This window comes from Danio rerio, chromosome 18 (assembly GCF_049306965.1).
Source record: "Danio rerio strain Tuebingen ecotype United States chromosome 18, GRCz12tu, whole genome shotgun sequence".
Taxonomy (NCBI): Eukaryota; Metazoa; Chordata; class Actinopteri; order Cypriniformes; family Danionidae; genus Danio; species Danio rerio.
This window is the reverse complement of record NC_133193.1, coordinates 32,075,587-32,096,252: the sequence shown is the minus strand read 5'-3', so window position 1 is coordinate 32,096,252 and position 20,666 is coordinate 32,075,587. Positions and strand designations below refer to the sequence as shown.

The following is a 20,666-nucleotide window of genomic DNA, read 5'->3' as shown; positions in this document are numbered from 1 at the left end:
TGCAGCGATTTCAGCCGCGGATGACTCCAGAGGAGCAGACGGCGGGCGAGCTGAGACATGCGGCGAGAGCGCATACCCCCTATACGGCTGATATACGCCACCGCCGCCGTACTGTCCGTCCTGACCAGCACGTGTTGCCGCTCCAGCACCGGAAAAAAACGGTGGAGAGCGAGGAACACTGCCAACAGCTCCAGGCGATATGCCAATGCAACTGGGTACCTTTCCACAGGTCCGCAGCCGCATGCCCGCAACGCACAGCCCCCCAGCCCGTGTTGGAAGCGTCTGCTGAAACGACAACAAGACTGGACGCCTGTTCTAGAGACACCCAGGCCTGTAGGAACGAGGGGTCGCTCCAAGGGCTGAGGGCGCGGCGACACAGCGCAGTAACAGAGACTCGGTGTGCGCGCGCGTGCCATGCGCGTCTGGGGACTCGATCGTGAAGCCAGTGCTGAAGTGGTCTCATATAGAATAATCCGAGCGGCATGAAGCGGCTGCGGATGCCATATGCCCCAGGAGCCTCTGAAATAGTTTCAGTGGGACCACTATTTTACTGTCGAGCTCTCTCAGACAGTACAGCATCAGCTGAGCGCGCTCTCCGGAGAGGCGCGCTGCCATGGTGACCGAGTCCAGCTCCAGCCCGAGAGAAGAGATCCTCTGCACGGTGGCGAGTTTGCTCTTTTCTCGGTTGACCTGAAACCCCCACAGGTGGAAGTGCCAGAGCACTTTGTCTCTGTGCATAATCAACTCTGTGCATAATCAAAAGAGAGGGCAAATTCAGCCAGTCGTAAAGAAATTGAGTATGCAGATGCCCGCGAGCCGAAGGGGCGCTGAGGCACCCTCCGCGGGCTTGGTGAGGACCCGCGGAGACAGAGAGAGCCCGAAGGGGAGGGCTTTGTATTGCCAAGCTCGACCTTCAAACGCAAACCGCAGAAACTGTCGGTGGCGAGGAAGAGTGGAGACATGGAAATACGCGTCCATCAGGTCTAATGCTGCAGACCAACCCAGAGGACGAACGCACCGGAGGATGCGCTTCTGCGTGAGCATTCTGAACGGCAGCTTGTGCAGGCAGCGGTTCAAAACGCGCAGATCTAGGATTGGCCGTGACCCACCGCTCTTTTTGGGCACGATGAAGCGTGGGCTGTAAAACCCGCTCTCCATCTCGGCTGGAGGGAGCGGCTCGATTGCATCCTTCGCCAGGAGGACAGCAATCTCCTCTTGCAAGACAGGGGCGGACAGGGGGCTGACCCTGGTGAATACACACCCGTGACTTGGGGGGCCGTTTCGCGAACTGAATCGCATAGCCGAGTCTGATTGTGCGTATGAGCCACCGCGAAGAGCTGGCCCGCGCTAACCAGGCAGGCAGAGCTCTCGCTAATGGACTCATCGCTACAATCGCTGACGTACCAGCAGTGGGGCAGCGCGGAGTGGGTGTGCTGATCCGGGAAGCTCGCGGGTCCCACGGAAAAGCTGGAGGTGAGATATTTGCTCTCACTCCAAACCCGAGCTCCGGAGGGGAGGCTCGAGGGGTGGGAGAAAGGAGACCGTCCTCCCAGCGCTCGTGAGCCACTGGCGAAACGCACCGAATCTGCAAGCTAGAAAGCATAGCGTCCCAGACTGGCAGATTTCGGGCTGTCACATCTGGGGAAGTGAAAAGTGCCCTTTCATAATGTTTTCATGGCAGTAAAAAGTGCCGTTGGAAATGGGGCCCCGCCCTCCAGCGGGGAAAGAGCAAGTTCCCTCTTCTCCAGATGGCCTGTCCCAGGGGCGCTTCGCAGTCCGTTGCCGGACTTAGCGGCGTTCTGGGCAGGGGGGCTGCCTGCTTCCGAGGTGCCTGACGCGCTCGCTTCGCCGAAGGCGTGTGCGGGGGCGGAGCAGCTCTCGTAGGCGGGCGCCTTCGGCGAGGAGCAGGTATGAATGGCACGGCGGGCGGAGCGGGCTACGGACCGCCGATAAGACATCACCCACCAACTGCTCTCTCACCGCCTTGAATTCCTGGGTGAATTCACAGACAGTGTCGCCGAACCTGGCTGGGGATATGGGGAAGTCAAGAAAGCAGACTTTGTCGACTTTGCGCATATCAGCCAGGGGTGGCGCTCCTGGACCACTAATGTGGACATCGTCCACCCCAACGCACACGCAGCGGACTCAGTAGTCCGAAGAGCTAAGTCGGCGGCGGTGCGAAGCTCGTAAGCCTGGGTTGGACCCACCCTCGTGCAGCTCGGCCAGCGCCTGCGCTTGGTAGCGCTGGTAGGTGGCTATCGCATGCAAGGCGGAAGCAGCCTGGCCCGCAGCTATGTAAGCTCTAGCTCCGAGGGAGGTAGATAACTTACAGGCTTTGGATGGGAGACGAGGCGAACCCGCCAAGAAGAGGCGCCGCGCGGATTTACCGCCATCGCGCACTCAACCTGAGGAATCGCCACATACCCCCTGGCTGTTTCACCGTCAAGAGTGGTTAGGGTGGAGGAACACGCAGCACGAGCAGAAAAAAGTGCTTTACAAGACCGCGTGAGCCTACTGTGCACCTCCGGGAAGAAGGGAACGCCCCTCTAGTCGGTCCGGCCGCGGAGCTGGGGGAGAAACCATCTCCAACCCACGGCCGAAGCAGCCCGGGAAAGCACGGCTAACATGTCCGTTTCAGGATCCGTAGTGACAGCGCTCACCAGCCCGAAGGGGGCGAGCGGGTCTGGATCATCATCGGACAATGAAAGCCCACCCTCCGATGCCGCGGTGGACATCTGGTCTCCGGTGTCATCGGGCGTAAGGGCTACCATCTGTTAGACGGATCGCTTCCCCCGCCCGAAGCTTGGATGGAGCGCTTAGAGGAGCGGGAGGTCCGCGGGCCCGTGGGCGACGGATTATCTCTCGCTGAAACCCTCAGATCTGCCCGAGTGCCCGCTGCAGAGCAGGGGACAACTGGGGTGGTTCGCCCTTTTGCAAAGGCTAACCGCGATCTTGCGCAACAGTCATGGCATCGCAATGACGACATGAACTGCCCGCGAGCAGCGCATTAACATGCTGGACCCCCAGACATGTAACGCAGTGCCCGCGCCCATCATCCGAGGACAGGAAACCACCGCATCCAGAAACGCACAGTCGGAGCGCCGTCCTGATAAGGACGTGCTGCACGACTGTGTTGCTCTTTCTGTGAAGTTTGCAACTTTATACGCACCGCTCTGGAGGACCGGACCCAAAGAACGCCAGGCAAGGGAGAAACCCAGCTCGACCGTCTGCCACTGCGTGTACACACTCTGGACCGGGAGAATGCTCTCGTTCGCTCAGAATCGCTGGTCACAGCAGGAGGAACCCTCATCGACTCGATCAGAAAGTCTCTGAAGCGAAAAGGATAGCGTCTGCTGGCGCCAGGTGAGCTTATATACTCAGTTGATTGCTTATGCCGCTCACCTGCGCAGGCTTGCGCTGCCAATTCATTCTTAATTGGCCCGTTCAATACTCTTTCAGACGAGTAGCTTCTGAACCGAACCTCCCAATGCGTGGATTTTACAATCAAATCCACTTATAGTGCTGAAGTTCCCCCCGAAGGGGAACTTTGGTTATCAATCAGCTGTCTGTATCCTTTAAAAGAAGAACCTTAAACTCTTTCAACCTTAAATACTTCAAAACTTTGAATTACAATCAATTACTTGTTTTTAGTGTGTTCTATATTGGTACTTTACTGCATTATTTTCCCTCAACCTACCTGCAGTCACTACATTAAAAGATTTTTATTTTTTTTTTGTCTATTGGCTAAGCAGAATAATCAGTCCTGTTATTCCATCTAATCAAATTGTGCATAGAAAAATTGCCGCAGACTAAATGAGCTCAAGACACAGACACTATAATAAGCCTTCTGTTGACTTAGAATTCTTTATACACCATTTGTCATTTGACCTGCCTTCAATAAACCTTTAAGCATCTAAGTTAAATTTCAATCCATAAATTTATTTTGCATGAAGAAACAACCTCACCATTAGGCAAAAACTGAGAATGTCTCATTTTTCCCCTCAACAGTGTAGAGTATTTCATCACTGTTTAATCAGATTTTTGACTAATATTCTAATTAGTTCTTAATTAGAAATGTTCTAGTTTCTGTATTGTCACATGCTAAAGGTACCTGGTTAAGTATAAACGTTTTTTAGCGAGACAGTATTCATAAAAGTTATGGCAGCAGATGTGTTTTGTGTGCGTTTTGGACAGCCTTTGTCTCCTAAATGTGTACAGTGATCATGAAAATCTAAAAATAGAAAATGATAATTTTTTTCTAATGTTGGGGTCATTTTTAAAAACATTAAACTTTAATGCAGTTAATGCAGCAAATATGTACAGTGTGGACGCATTAAAAGTGTCTAAATAATAAAATAAATTGTTACCTGCCTCTACTGAGAGACTATTTAGACACTTTTCACCAAAGACTATAGAATACACAAGACATGTCACTCGTTAGTTTTAAATGTGGGAAAATGTATTTTCATTATGGCAAACAAAGCCTTGTCTACTAGTACAGAAGCCAGTCTTCGGTCGCTATAGACTGACGTTTCTCCCGGGGGAGAGCTCAGACCAGATGTGTGTTTTTTTGATTTTTTGTGATCAACAAACACACTGGAATCTCAGTAAAAACTTGCTCCACATATATTAGAAATTAATCCACAAATAAAATGAAATCTGAACTATTAAAAGAACCAACTATACTATAAAACAAAAGTTTTTTTGTTTTGTAATCTGTGTGAAACCAACATGAGGTACAGTCAGTCCTGTCAAATGCACATTACATGACAGCAACTACTCAAATGCCCACAAACTTGTAAACAAATTGTTATTTCTGGAAGATATTCGTCATAAGAACCAAGTTCACAATTTCAGAAGACCAGTGCGATCTGACGAAGCATTATCCAGAGTATGATAATGTCTAACATAGTCATAAAATAAATAGAGAATTTGATGTTTCCCCATTCAGACAGAATGCCCAAGCATAATGCCCGAGAGGCGTTTCAAAGATGGCCACCGAGTGAAATGACTTGCCTTAAAGGGACTTTGCCTTTCACTGATGAGAAGATGAAGGATGCGTATTGTACAGTATGATGACTGAAATATGAAATGGTCTTAAACGACAACTGAATACACTACTTTATGTATTTTATCAGTGCTGTACAAAGCTTGGGAAGTCAACTGCTAGACACTAGTAGCTTGTTAGAGTTCACAACCCATGTGTCACATATCATATCATTGCAACCCAGGCTCATGGAAAATACATGCCCCTGCCTACATTTGAGGCAAAATGTAAACAAAATACATTGCACCAAGTACATTTTGTTGCAGCTTTCAGATGACATCCACTAGAGGGCACTCTGTACACTTTGGCAAATCTGAAATATGTTACTTTGGATAACCTTTGTAATGTAAACATGTCCTTCTTATGTCTACAAGAATTGCGGCTTATCATACTGATCATGAATCATTACACTGAACTGAACATTTCCTTAAATCCAACCAATAGTGTTTTAAAAGCAAGTAAGAAAAAAGAAAAGTGCTCAGTGACTATTTAATTTTACCTTGACTATTTAATTTTACCTTGACTTTACATTGCTTTTATCTCTCTTGTGGAACTGTGCTTCCACTGACTGCAACCTAAGCGCTCCATATGGAAAAGTTTTGGAAGTTACCAAAAAGGTGGGGCGACATGGTGGCACAGTGGGTAAACCCCCGGTCAGATCACTCGATTTTTATTGTTGGTTACGAAAGTCACTGTCAGATCATGCAATTTTTTTCTTGGTAAAATCTTGACTTGTCGTGGGTAGCAAATGTGCCAGACTACACATTCCTTCACGATCAGTCATCCAGTGACATCTACGACGAGCGTTATTTCGAAGCAGTCACAAGTGTTGCAATTTACAATTGTAACAATTTTTTTTAATCTTAATTTTAATTTGTTTTTTATCTTGTTTCAATTTCAATAAACACTGATGTTGACTTGCAGACAACTAATAACTACATTATTTAACAGCATTTATTAGGATAGGAAACAGAAAAAAAAAAAAACTTATTTAGGCCAGTATGCCTAGAAAATGCAACATGCAATTAGAAATCTATTTTTAGCTTTTTTTATGCAACTTGTATGTAAAGTATGACTTAAAATGATTTAAATAAATTAAATGACTTAAAAACTCTTAAAAAGAGTCAGGTGTCTTTAAAGCTTTGGAAAATGGCTCATAAAAAAGGACAAGGACGTTAATGCTTTTCACAATTCACAATCAAAAATGAGATAAGTGGTGTATTGAAGTGTTGCTATAACAATATTTCTTATCTCAATTTAATTTAATTAACTTCAATCTCAATAAACACTGATGCTGGCTGACAACTAATAACTTTTTAAAGGCATTCGTTATGACAATGATAGGATCAAACTTTTATGTTTCCTTTTTAATATTAATATATTTTATTTGAAATCTAAATGTATATTATTCTGCCAATGTTGCTATTAAACACTCCCTTGCCTGAACATGAAATGAAAGCACATCAGCAGCTATGAAGCATAAGTTATCCTTATTTTCCATGGAGCGGAAGAAATCATCACCGCACAGTTGGACGGGCACAAACAAAAATATAATTCATATAAGCTATGTTTCTTGAAAAAAAAAACTTTTTGAAACGAATTTCGTTAGCTATAATTTGTATCCTAATTGTTATGTATTTTTCGTTGGTCGGTTAATTACAAGATAAAAAAGAATAACGAATAACGTTTGAAGAGAAGTGCTTCAAAACAAGTCAGCTATATGCTTCAGCGCGCCAAAACACGAAATGCCGTGAGATGTTAGTTTGGTAAATAAAATAATAATCTAGATAAATAAAACTAAAGTAAAATATTCAGTTTCAATAAAGCCTTCATTTAACTGTTAATGACACATTTGAAGAAGAAGGACAGGCTTTTACAATGTATTATGCTGCGTTCACAACAGATGCGGCACGCGCGTAAAGCGCGAGTGATTTACATGTTAAGTCAATGCAAACGCGCAAATAGACATCCTACGGCGCGATACGCGCGAAAGACGCAAATTGCGCGAATGGCACGGGGCGAATTGAGCGTTTTGCGCGTTTGACGTGCTTAACGAGCGTTTCGTGCGAATCTCTCGAATATGAAAATCTGAACTTCAGCGTACATTCGCGCCGTGTTAACCAATCAGAAGCTGGCTCTTGTCGAAGCGTGATTGTGACGTAGAACCTGTTGTCGGTGTTCCGAGGTTCCAGTTCATCAAACTGGGCTTGGCTCAGTCAGAAGCACCGCTGAAAACCTCCGTCATCCAGGTTAAGTTTCTGGAGGAGTGTATGAGTTCACAGAGCTGGATGCACCTCTGAAAGGATGTAGTGGACTCAGACACGACCCTAAATGTATCGACACTGTTTTTCAGTCTTTATAATGCACATAAACACTGTTATTTTTTTCATAAAATCCATGTTAGCCATTTAGCTATGAAGCTAGAGTCTTCGGGCAGACAGAAGCCCTGCCCATCACGCAAATCTGCGTCTGTTCTGAAGTGAATTTGACACGCGAATGAAGCGGGGTTTGACGGGCGAATGAAGCGAGTAAACTCAAATGTTCACGCGGCTATTTACGCGCGAATAGCATGATTTATCCACGCGTTCCGCGTCTGGTGTGAACACAGCATTATGCTACGTTAACACCAGACACGGCACGCGAGTAAAGTGCGAGTGATTTACATGTTAAGTCAATGCAAACGCGCGAATAGACATCCTGCGGCGCGATACGCGCGAATGACGCAAATTGCGCGAATGACGCGGGGCGAATTGAGCGTTTTGCACGTTTGACGTGCGTAACGAGCATTTTGTGCGAATCTCTCGAATCTGAAAATCTGAACTTCAGCGTACATTCGCGCCGTGTTAATAATGTAAATCAGAAGCTGGCTCTTGTGGGAGCGTGATTGTGACGTAGAACCTGTTGTCGGTGTTACGAGGTTCCAGTTCATCAAACTGGGCTTGGCTCAGTCAGAAGCACCGCTGAAAGCCTCCGTCATCCAGGTTAAGTTTCTAGAGGAGTTTATGAGCTCACAGAGCTGGATGCACCTCTGAAGGATGTAGTGGACTCAGACACGACCCTAAACGTATCGACGCTGTTTTTCAGTCTTCATAATGCACATAAACACTGTTATTTTTTTTATAAAATCCATGTTAGCAATTTAGCTATAAAGCTAGAGTCTTCGGGCAGACAGAAGCCCTGCCCATCACGCGAATCCGCGTCTGTTCTGATGTAAATTTGACACGCTAATGAAGCGGGGTTTGACGCGCGTATGAAGCGACTAAACTCAAATGTTCACACGGCTATTTACGCGCGAATAGCGCAATTTATTTGCGCGTTCCGCGTCTGGTGTGAACACAGCATTAGAACAAACTCTGTTGGAAGGATGAGAGCAGTGTCTCCTGCAGCCATACGGCTGTAAATTGTGCATACCAACCACGAGAGGGCGCAAATTATTGGCGCTTATTTATTTATTTTTTTAAATAATGTAAATTGATTATTAAACAGTACACACTACAATATATTGACAAAGCAAAAAAAGGATGAGGATAAATAAAGGTGTGTGTTTGTGTATTTTAAAGTGTGTATGTACTTGCATGGTGGGAGATGTAAAAAAAAAAACTTACTTGATTAAACTAATTAAATAGTAATTGACCGACGCAACGGATGGTGTTGTCACTAACAATGACAAACAGTTTAATATAGGCTTCTCTGAAACTGTGAACATTTCACTTAATTTTATTTAGGCAAAATTATATTTTATTTAACAAACCAGTTCGTGTTTTGGTGCTGAAGCATATAGCAGACTGGTTTTGAAGCACTTTACCTCAGATGCTAGGCCTATTCATGTTTATCTTGTAGATAACTGACCAACAAAAATATATTAAAATTAGCCTAATTATTAATTTTATATTATATTATTATATTAATTATAAATTATTGTATTATTAATTAAATAATTTTTTTTAAATTATGTGCTTTAATTTTCTCTGTCTCATTCTCAGCAATAAATAAATGTAGCCTTTGACAGCAAGCATCATTGCTTTTTGAGATTGAAATAAGAATAAGGGATAATAGGGCTGAGTGGTGCTGGATATGTGCATAACTTTTTTCACAACTTTTTTAGAGAAAGTAGTTAAAGTTTGCATAGCCAATGACTGGGTTATATTCACCCGTGACCAATCCATCAGTAAATATGCAGCCTCTTTTTTTGATTACCTGGCCAGCCTATTAACAGCAGCACCCACTAAAATAACTGATAAATTATGTGCTCCTATTTGGCCGTGTCACACACCTGGAGGAACTCATAAGAACAAGAAAATATTAAACATGCTGGACTTTCTGCAACGGTGCCGTGAGCGGTCACAGGCATGGGATCAGTTGTTGTAAACTATGCCACATTACACAAAAAGAAACAATTGTCAACAAGTGTCACAATGCCTATTTGTCATTTACGAATGTCTATGACACCCTACATCAAAAAAATCGTGCCAAAACCGTGTAATCTGAACGGGGCTCAATGCTTTCACCTAGCAGCATAAAAGTCCCTGGTTAAAACCAAAGTAAATTTACATGTTCTCCCCATGTTCGTGTGGGTTTCCTCCGGGTGCTCCAGTTTACCCCACAGTACAAAGACATACGCTACTCTGTAGGTGAATTGAATAAGCTTAATTGGCCGTAGTATACGTGTGGATGTGAATGCAAGTGTGTATAGATGTTTCCCAGAGCTGGGTTGTGACTGCGTAAAACACATACTGGATAATTTGGCAGTTCATTCTGCTGTGGTGAGCCCTGAATAATAAGGGAACTAAGCAGAAAATAAATGAATGCTAGAAAGGTGAGGCAAATCTATGTGATTACAAATTATGGTCACACTTTATTTTTATGGTGTTGAACTTAATTTACACTGCATATACATGCCGACTATTTCTCATTAGATTATAAGTAGACTGTTAGGTTGGGGTTAGGGTTAGTGTAAGTGGGCATGTACTTGCAAAGTTTCTTATAGACAGTTAAATGTCTGTTGCAAGAGTAACATCAACAAATATTAAGCAGTCTACAAATACTGAAACAGACTTTCAAAATAAAGTGTTACAAATTATCATCAATAATGTGTTTTGTGGTATTTATATGGTATAGAGTGGAGGAACTATGACGTCACTTTGTAGGCTAATAGGCTGCTAGCATAAAACTGGTTCCCTCGTGAAAATCCCAATAGGATTTTCCCATAGGGTTTTCGAAGATTGTGAATAATAAGCTCTGTGTTCAAACACGGTTCATTACACTTACACGTTTTGTTCAGCCGGATAATTGTGACACAAAAATACAACTTTGAGCACTTTTGGATCTTAAATGCAAACGCAAGCACTGAAAAGCTAACATTAGGCTATAAACGGACTACAGCGCCCCCGGGGCACTCGGCTGTGACGTCAGCCCCACCCTGCTACAGACAACTTATCAAGCTTATTTTTAGAAATAATGTCCATGATAAAGAGTTAATCTCTCTGTATATTATATTATAATCCACGCTATATATTATAAACTAATAAATACGCAAACACACATAGACCTTTGTGCCTTTTGGATCGTTTTTACGTGGGAAATACATCTGTTTTGCTTTGCGGTTGTTCTAAAAGTTTTAAAAATGTGTATAAATGTGCCTATTAGGGATGTAACGGTATCAGAATTTCACGGTACGGTAATACCTCGGTATGAATGTCACGGTACGGTATTTATTGAATCATTTACAGGAAAAAACAAAACTTATGAAAATACTCCAAAAAAGTGCCAAAAGTGTCAATGACATACAAATTAGTCATCTATCTGTAAGCTTTGAAACAGGAACTTCAATTTTAATAACAAAAAATTATTAAACCATGTAAAAAAATAAAGTTTCAATTTAGTATTGTTGAAAACTCATCACATTCAACATTTAATCACTCACTCACTTACTTAGATAGAGATGGGTTTAAAGGAAAATTATCATATAACTATAATCTGGTAAAAGCTGGGATCTCTGGGTATTTACAATGTCCCCTGCAACAGAAAAAAACCCTCTCATTTGGGACTGAGGATTCTGGGACAGAGATATGACTTGGCCCATGTTGACAGCAGTGGGTAACGTTGTGCATTGTCTTTCCCCCACTTGAGAAGACAAACCATGAGTGAGATAGAGGTCTCTTTGCGGTACAAGTCAATGTCTGCATCAATCTGAACAGTGTGCTATGTTTCTGCAGTCCCCATGACTGCTATTAGTCGTATTCACCAACTTGCAGGCACGTGCACACATAGGGCTCAACCTGTGCAGTGCACATGCCCTTTTTAGTCTTGGATAGAAAGTGCCCTTCCAAAATGATCAAAAGTGCCCCCGCGACGCGACACAACCTCCGTCCAGCCCTTCAGTAGACAACACCGCTCTTGAGAATGCGCGCTCAACCCCCCCTCGGCGCTTTACAATACGCTCGCGACAACACAGCTGATCAGAACGCGCGCGACAACACTGCTATTCAGTACGCGCGCGGCGACAACACCCGCTTTAGGTTCGATCATTTCCATCTTTTTTTCATCTCCGCTACTAGCAGCACACTCCATTTCCGCATTACTGGATCTGTAGCGACAGCAGACCGCAAAGGATTATGGCCACGCCTGGGCTGATGGGAAATGTAGTTTAAGCTACCTCCCGTTCGCTTCATTCGCCTGAGCAAATTTTCTCAGAAGACCTATAGTTTTACCGAGTCATACGACTTCGGTAATATCGAAAAAAATTAATATTGCGGTATGACGGTATTTACAATACCGTTACATCCCTAGTGCCTATATAGCATTATTATAAGACATATTTAAATAAGTGTATCGTTCGCGTGCACACAGCCCGCGTACCTTAAACAGACGACAGAAATGAGGCGTGAGGAGAAACAAGTCAATCAAATGCCTGCAAGTTCCATCATCATGGACACAGAGCAACATTCAATATTTCTTTTTTGTCACGAAGTACAGCGAAAAGCAGCCTATACAGTCACATCTGCTGAACGTTTTATAAAGGAGTGTATACTGCAGTTAAATGTGTTCAGATGATGAAAAAAAGACGAGAAATCACTTGATCACGTTAAAATGACAGTTAACATTCATGTATTTTTACACATTTATTCACACGTTTGCATTACTGAGAGCAGGAAAGAAACAGGCTGTTGCACTGGTGTGCAGTATCTTCATAATATCGTTTAATTAAAATAAATGATCAACAAATTAGTCTGTCTCGACAGCCTTTATAAGTGAAGGAATTATCTACACACAATCTAAATTCTCAATTAGAATAATACAACAAACTATAAAATATTACTCATGAAAATACCTAAATCACAGACAAATCCAAACGCCCAACACAAGCGAGCTGCGCTCCAGACCAGATAAGCTCGATGACGTTTATTGTCCCCGACGCCGCCTGTAGTCCCATTTAGCAACTTGATAGCAACCGTCTTTTTAAAGAAGCATAATCGATTTAAAAGTTGAAGAGTGTGCTGTAACTGATGTGTTTTATGTCGTAGAACAAAACGTGAAAGTATCTTGAGTTGGTGTTAGCCACGGACCTTATTTAAGCGATTTTACTCAAACCCCATTCAAAAAACCATTTGACTTTAAGACGAGGGAACCGGAAGTGCTAAAATGCTAACTCTAACTAGTTCCTCCACTCTATTGTGCAAAGAACTGTATGAAAATAATTGTTTATATATAATATGTTCATGTAAATATCATTAGTGTGAAAAGGAACAAGTGTTATTGGCATCATACAAACCCTGTAGCATTCATTATAAATATAGATGCAGTGGCGGAGTAGGTAGTCCTGTCGCAGCAACAGCAACAGCAACAGCAAGAAGGTCGCTGGTTCTAGCCCTTGTCAGTTAGCTTTTCTGTGTTTACATTTACATTTAGTCATTTAGCAGACGATTTATCCAAAGCGACTTACAAATGAGGACAAGGAAGCAATTTACACAACTAAGAGCAACAATCAATAAGTGCTGTAGGCAAGTTTCAGGTATGTAAATTGTAAGACGCAGAACATTAGTAATTTTTTATTTATGTATTTATTTTCTTTAATACAGTTAGCGGTAGAACCAGAGAGGCAATTGCAGATTAGGAAGGAAAGTGGAGACTAATACTGTATGTATAAATTTGTTATAAACGGGTTGTTTTTGTTCCAGTTACATAAAGTAAATGTTTAAATAGCACTGCTTATATTATTTCAGCATCTGTACACCAATATAAGTAGTGAATGTGCATGTCCATGATTGAGGCTGTGTCTGTGTGGTAATGTGGGCTGAAGTGGCTACAGTGCCAGGGCTAAATTTTTGTCCCAGTCCGCCTCTGATACGGTCACGGCTGAAAGGTAATGAGATTTATTAAATTTCTCATTTATTATATTTTATTAAAGTCCTTACCCCAATCCTAAACCCAACCGTTACAAAAATTTAAAAACAGTAACTGTACCGAGTATTATACATGTTATTTATTAAATTACCCAATAAACTTTATTTTATTAACCCCTACTTCCACCCCGACCCTAAACCCAACCGTCACAGTACTGTAAACTATTAATTATTGTTATACAGTGTTAGATAAAAGATGGAGGCTAAATTGATGTGTGTGTCCGCAGCTGTATCCCTTCTAGACTTTACCTCATAGACTGGTTGAACATGGCAAGACCAACCGAGTGGACTGAGTAAATATAGTCAAACGTATTCCATTTAATGTTTCATCAGGAACAACATTTTTAAAGACGTGTTTGGCTAATCATTTCTGAATGCATAATTATCCTGCTGCCGAATCTCCGATAAGATAATTATGTTTGAATCAATGTGCAGTGAGGAGATTATTGACAGGTCTCGTAACTAGGCAACATAACGGTCCTTTAAAGAGAAATAATGATAGTTTAGTTTGCATGTTGTCCCTGCGTTTATGTGGGTTTCCTCTGGGTGCTCCGGTTTCCCCCACAGTCCAAAGACATGCGGTACAGGTGAATTGGGTAGGCTAAATTGTCCGTAGTGTATGAGTGTGTGTGTGAATACGTGTATGTGGATGGATGTTTCTCAGAGATGGGTTGTGGCTGGAAGGGCATCCGCTGCCTAAAAGCGTGCTGGATAAGTTGGCGGCTCATTCCGCGGTGGCAACCCCGGATTAATAAAGGGACTAAGCTGACAAGAAAATAATTGATTGAATGGTACTTATGTTCAAGTACCTATTTGTATTTTCACAAAAATGTAGACTGAGGTACATATTTCTAATGAGCCTGTGTTGGATTTGTTCCCCTTAAGTTACATAGATACATACACTTATTAAAAGTGCACATATGACGTGTTCTCACATAAATTAATTTGTATATTGTAATTTTAATTAAATGTATAGTCCATGAATGCCAAATCACCTAAACTTACACTTATAAACACTTGTAACTCTTGTGGACTATTCTAATTGACTACCCTTTTGATATGTCAGTGGTTGTTTTTGCCCCATTTACTTCCATATTAACAACATTTCTTGATTGCATATAACCATATCTTTTTCATTGTTGGTGGTTTTCCTTGTTGGGAAGAGGTAAAATTTTTCATGTTTACTGTTGATCATCGGTTGGCACCATTAAGCTTTTAGATAGGCCTGCTTTCTGCCTTTTATTTGGAGTAAAACTATATGTGTGATATATGTGTATACTATATATGTGTGCAAAGGTTTCTCTTACATTTTCACACACTCCATTTCTCTCTCTCTCTCTCTCTCTCTCTCTCACTCACACACACACAAACACACACACACACACACACACACACACACACACACACTTTGTTATAATGGATGTCAATGGGGCAAGAGCAGCCACTAACAAAAAGAGTAAGTAAATTTGCCCAATATGTATTGTTGAGTTTTTGAAAAATCCCAAAGTATATGAATATATGACTCAAAATAAGATGCGTCACCAAAAGTCATTCCATTTGTTTAAACACAGAAACTTGTGGCCAAATTAAGACTCAAAATCACCCCGAAATGGATAAATACATCACCAACAGCACACAAGTGTTACAAGAAAATGGCACTGATGGAAGGTACATTTTTAATTTGCAGGGTCGAAAATGGAATTATTTTTACAGTATAATGCTCACTACTACTGCTTTAAAAATGCAGATTTTACTCATATATTGATGTACTTAACTACTTTTACTCTACTTGCACTACATTATTAACAAGTAATGGTACTTTTAGTATGACTTTCAGTACTCTTTCCACCACTGTTTACAACCCTGTGTGTTCACGATGTAGAGAAATGACAAGATCAAAAACAGTGTAAACACTCAACAAACTAACCACAGTGGTCATATCAAAAATAAAAAAATAAATACATACATAAATAAAATTAATTAATTAATTAATTAATAAAAACAAATAAATCCATCCAAGTTTATCCACACATACAACTTTGAAAGAAGGCAAAATTATGAATCCAAAGCAAACAAGAAGGAAGCATAATGCTATAATGAGAATACATTTCAAAAAGATGTTTCGAACAATAACATTTACTAAAGATATAATTTATGTACACACACCAACAAGCATACACACTCATCATAAGAAGGTCATGTGACTATGAGGAAAAGCTGTCATTTCAAATTAGTGTTGTACACATTGTACAACAGGTCTTTCTAAACATGATTCAGTGTTTCTATCCAAGCATTGTGTAAAAAGCTTGTTGTGCAGTGTATGTACTGTAACTTACAAGTTTTGACTGGAGGCATCAGCTGCATTAATGCACAGATAGGTCATATCCTGTCGGAGAGAGCACAAATAAATTAATATTTAAAATAAACAATTATTCTTTTGTGCAGCACATAAATGTCATAAAGTCTTGTCACAGACTATAAAAGAGCACAATATGACAGGACTTATTCCTTTTTATTACTTTATGACTGATTGTGTATTAATGATTACTTGGAGGCGTTTATTTCTTTTTATTTCAATTGCCAGACTATACATTTTAAAAGAATATATACAGCAGGGAAAATAAGTATTGAACACCACAATTGTTCTCAAAAAAACGTGCAGTTGACTAGAAATTTTCCCTAGATGTTGGTAACAACCAACGTAATACATATATGCAAAGAAAACAAATATAATTAGTTTACCAATTATAATTATGTTACGCCTATTAAAATGAAATGACAGGGAAAAGTATTGAACACTTGAAGAAAAGGAGGTATTGAAAGGCAGTAAATGCCCAGACAGCAGCTGAATTCTCTCAGTAATTAAGCCTCATTCACACTACGAACAACTTGCAGTGTCAAAGTTTCAAGCGACGGTTCATTTCAATGAAGAGTGAACGACTTCCAGCAGAGCGTGTCGAGTGACACAACAAAGTTGAGAATCCTTCAACTTAATGCAAAAAAGAGAGACTTTCTTGAGCGACAGCCAATAAGAGCACCAGTAGAGCTCAAGTGATCAGGTTGTATTCTCCATGCTGTAGACCTACACAGACCTGCGTTTGCAGCAGGTCACCACCCAGAGTGACAGGCAGCAACAAAGTTGTTGCTAGTGTGAATGAGGCATTGTTTAGCAATCCTTTGCCCTTTGTCATTGTAAATTAATATTAGCTGCTTCAGTACAACATCTATAACAGGAGAATGAAGATGAAACTGTTGCCTTATTATTGGACATTACAGCAAGACAATGATCCAAAACACAGTCAAGGAAATGCTCAAATGCTTTCAGAGAAAGAAAACAAAGCTGTAGAATGGCCCAGCCAATCACCTGACTTCAATCCAATAGAAAATACAAATCAAAGATTTGATAGAAGAGACTAACAGAACCAGCAAGATTTTTAAACTCTGTTAAAGTCTGTAAAAAAAGGACTGTAATGCACAGTATATAACTTTATATGAGTGCCATCTTTAAGCTGCTATCATTGAAGTATTAAATGTGTTTCAGCAGTTTAGTACTTTCTCCTTGTGTCATTTTATTGCTATTATGCAACTCTTTTTTTAATGCAAACTTTATTCTCATATTTTTCTTTTTTGTACATGTTTTTTTTTTTTGAAGGTGTTATTGACTATTTTGTAATCAGATTCACTGATCTGTATATGTTGTATTCTGTTTTGCTTCTTATCTTTTAATCTCAATGCTTTTCCCCTTGACTTAATGTTTGTTTGTTTGTTTGTTTGTGTTTTGTTGTCTTTTTGTTGATTGTGATACATGGAGGGACCCTGTAGAAAATGAGATGATACAGTACATCTCAAGGGGATACCAATAAAATAAATTCAAAATAAACTGAATCATATATCAAAAAAGTCACTGACTGACTGACAACATCTGATGAGAATAGAATTTGAGAATTTGACCTGAATAAGCCAGATGCTTGCACTATTGTCCTCTAAAACTATTGTAGCTGAATCACCCATTGCAACAATGACACTGGTTTTAAACAATGCACAATTAAAATTATTGGACCTCACAATGTTAATGATATTTAAATCTTCAGTCTCCCCAGTTGATCTCTGTGAATCTGCTTTAACACATTCTGTCTTGTGGAATGTACTACAGAAATACAGTGACTCGACTTGAGCTGCAGATCAGCTGGCTACTATAAACATTAATAAACTGAAAGCATAATGAGCGCACAGCTTCCTCATGCATCCCATTTCTTTGTTTTTGAAGCAAAAAATCTACGTCTTTATTATGATTAAAACATTTCAGTTAGATATGATTTGCTTAAACTCAAAACATATGTTTTGCTGCTTGTTTAAACTTATTTAAATGAGTTCAACATAATTTTCAAGTGTTTTGGGACTACTTAATTGTTTCATGTTCAATCTGCTTAATTAGTAGGAACAATTAAGTTAACTTAATCAATTTGCATTGGGGCAACATTAAGGAATAGCATGGATCCTAGCATTTTTTTAACTCGTTTACATTTTTTCAAATTGAATTGCTAACATACTTTGTCCTATCTGTATTAACGTTTTTAAAATTCTTAACACACAACATCAGTCTATTGTGACCGTACCGGAAACGCAATTCATGTTATTTTCGCACAATATTCAGTTAACTGACATGATTCTAATATGCTTACAGTTTCATTTTACACCAACTTACCCCTTATCAAAATTATGGATCTTTCTTGTGTATTTTTCTAATGCCTAAACACAGTATGACAGAAAAAAAAACTTAATGTCCAAAACTTGAAATATACTGTAAAGCAACAGCTTGTATACTGTTTCTGCAACAGCAGCTGATACTTTTTTTCTGTCTGGAGGTTTTAAGCCTATGATGAACCAGCACATGAACAAATGTTCCTCCTGGATACAGTGGAGGCTGCAGAGACACCTCAGCTGAAACTCAAGCATGTGGAGTGTTTTTATTCAAAGAGCATAGCAAGAGACAATATCATGTAATGTGTGATTATATGGCAAGTCTATCCTAGAGCATATTGATTACCGCAAAAGAGTTTTTTTTTCTCCTTTTTGCCTGTCTTATTATTATTGTTAATATTTTTATAGGGCTAAATATTGTAGTAATAAAGTGGTCCTTTGGCTGTAATTATAGAGGAACAACTTAACAGCAAGTAGCATTTATATACTGTACACTGAATTTAATTGATTTAATTTATATGTCTCTCTCTCTCTCTGTGTGTGTGTGTGTGTGTGTGTGTGTGTGTGTGTGTGTGTGTGTGTGTGTGTGTGTGTGTGTGTGTGTGTGTGTGTGTGTGTGTGTGTGTGTGATAAGGGGGAACTCATTAAAATGAAATGAACATTTACAGTAGTTTCGTTTTCCTTGAATTTCAGCACAGCTCTAAATGGCAGACAACAACCAGTCCAAAGCAAGCAAATATGCATTTTTGGGTTGCATCTGGATTATATTTCTCCTTTAAGATGCATGAAACCAAGTTGGAAACATTGTAGTTTCTATTACAAAAGTGTGAAGTGTGCTGTGAATTTAAAGTCTTTGAACTGAAAATGAAGACAAACTGTCTAACTAACAGCTGTACGGTGAGTGTACCACTGCTGCCCTCTTCTGCTCAAAACACACACATGCACATCCGCTTTGTGTTTTCAGTTACAATTGCTATGACAGTTTTTTTAAATACATTTAACAAGTTTCCAAAACTCTTAATATGGTTAGCACAACATCTGTCTTTGTAGATGTATTTTGTTCCATTGCCAATGAGAAATAATTAATTGCAGTTATCATAGCTGATTCCCATCTAAAAACCCCACTCATGTGTTGAGGTTTTTCCAATCACATGATAATATGTTCTAAAAGAAGCCTCTTGAAAAGGAAGAGTGAGCACAAAGAACTCTGTTACCAATATGTCCAGGTAAGGTTATGCAATACAGTCATTACTGTATATATACACAGTGTGTTTTTCAGTAAACTACGCTATAAAGCTGGAGTTCATAAGTACAATACAGTAGATATGCAGTACAGTACAGTATTTTGTATTCAGCGTTCAGTGTATTCACATACACTGTGTCTAATTACCTTTAGAGAGTCATGGAGTTGGAGGCCAATCAAGTCCCACATGAAATTTTCTATGTTGATGAGCCTGGTTTCAACTTGGTGAAAGGGTGTCGCATTAGGAGAAACATAAAAAGCCAAAGGGCCACAGTTACCGTGCCGAGCCAGAGAAGAAGAAGCCGGGTAAAGGCAGAAAACTGAGCAGAATAGAAAATTACTTTGTTTTTGTTTTTTATTATAATTGCGATGCTTTTCCTGTTTGTATATCTCAGTGATGTCCTTTTGTAAATTAAGTCTGTACTGCAGCAATTCTGTGTCTGTTTTTTTTTTACATAAACTGTACATTTAATAAAGCTACTCTGAGATGGTCATTAATTTTTTGTATTGAATTTCAGCAGCATAATAAACAAAATGCATGAATTTACTAAACCCAACAACACAAAACTGTAGAGAGGTTTCAAATATAAGGGTAGAGCTGACACATACAATAATGCAGTCTCTGTAATGTCAGCTGATTATAGTGTTGTTGTTTTTTTTGTCAATGTGTTGTGATTGACTAAATGTTCCTGTTGGAAGAGAACATGTGTTTTGAATAATTATTTTTGAAATATGTTTGGGTAACACTTTAGAATAAATACCCATTATAACTAGTGAATAGATCATTAATAAACTTCTAGTTAATGAGTTATAAATGACTTGTTAAATAAAATGTAATAGTTTGTTAATTATTTATAACTGTGCCTTATAGATAGTGTAAGAGTTGAAATATTGCAAATATTTTGATATCTTTGACAATTCAAAACATGAGCTGAAAACAGAGACTGGTGACTCCAACCCAGCAGGTGGGAATGCGGAAAAAAACGGCTCCTGCTGCATTTGCATCTGAGTCTGCTGAAACTCGGCTTCAACCGCCCCAATTCACACATATGGTCATTTCAATGTTTGAATGTTTTAAATTAACCAAACTGACTTTAACTATCATGTTTGATATCATTTGAAATGTATCAGTGCGACTGGTACAATGGTCTCATTCTCTCAGAAATAGACATGATCAAAACAATAAATATATAACTTCAGACATCTTTTGAACCACTGTGAAGGGTGTGACTTTTTCACAGGCAGCACTAAGTGTGAATGCCTTTTGTTACAC

The 20,666-nt window shown here is 40.2% G+C and overlaps 1 protein-coding gene across 1 annotated transcript in view; it reads right to left on the bottom strand.

Moving 5' to 3' along the window:
- dusp22a (dual specificity phosphatase 22a) overlaps nucleotides 1–20,666 on the bottom strand; it is a 54,246-nt gene that overhangs the window by 24,676 nt on the left and 8,904 nt on the right. Inside the window, 1 exon segment of the mRNA NM_001002514.1 lies at nucleotides 15,786–15,835. Within this exon segment, the coding sequence (NP_001002514.1) occupies nucleotides 15,786–15,835 (50 nt within the window).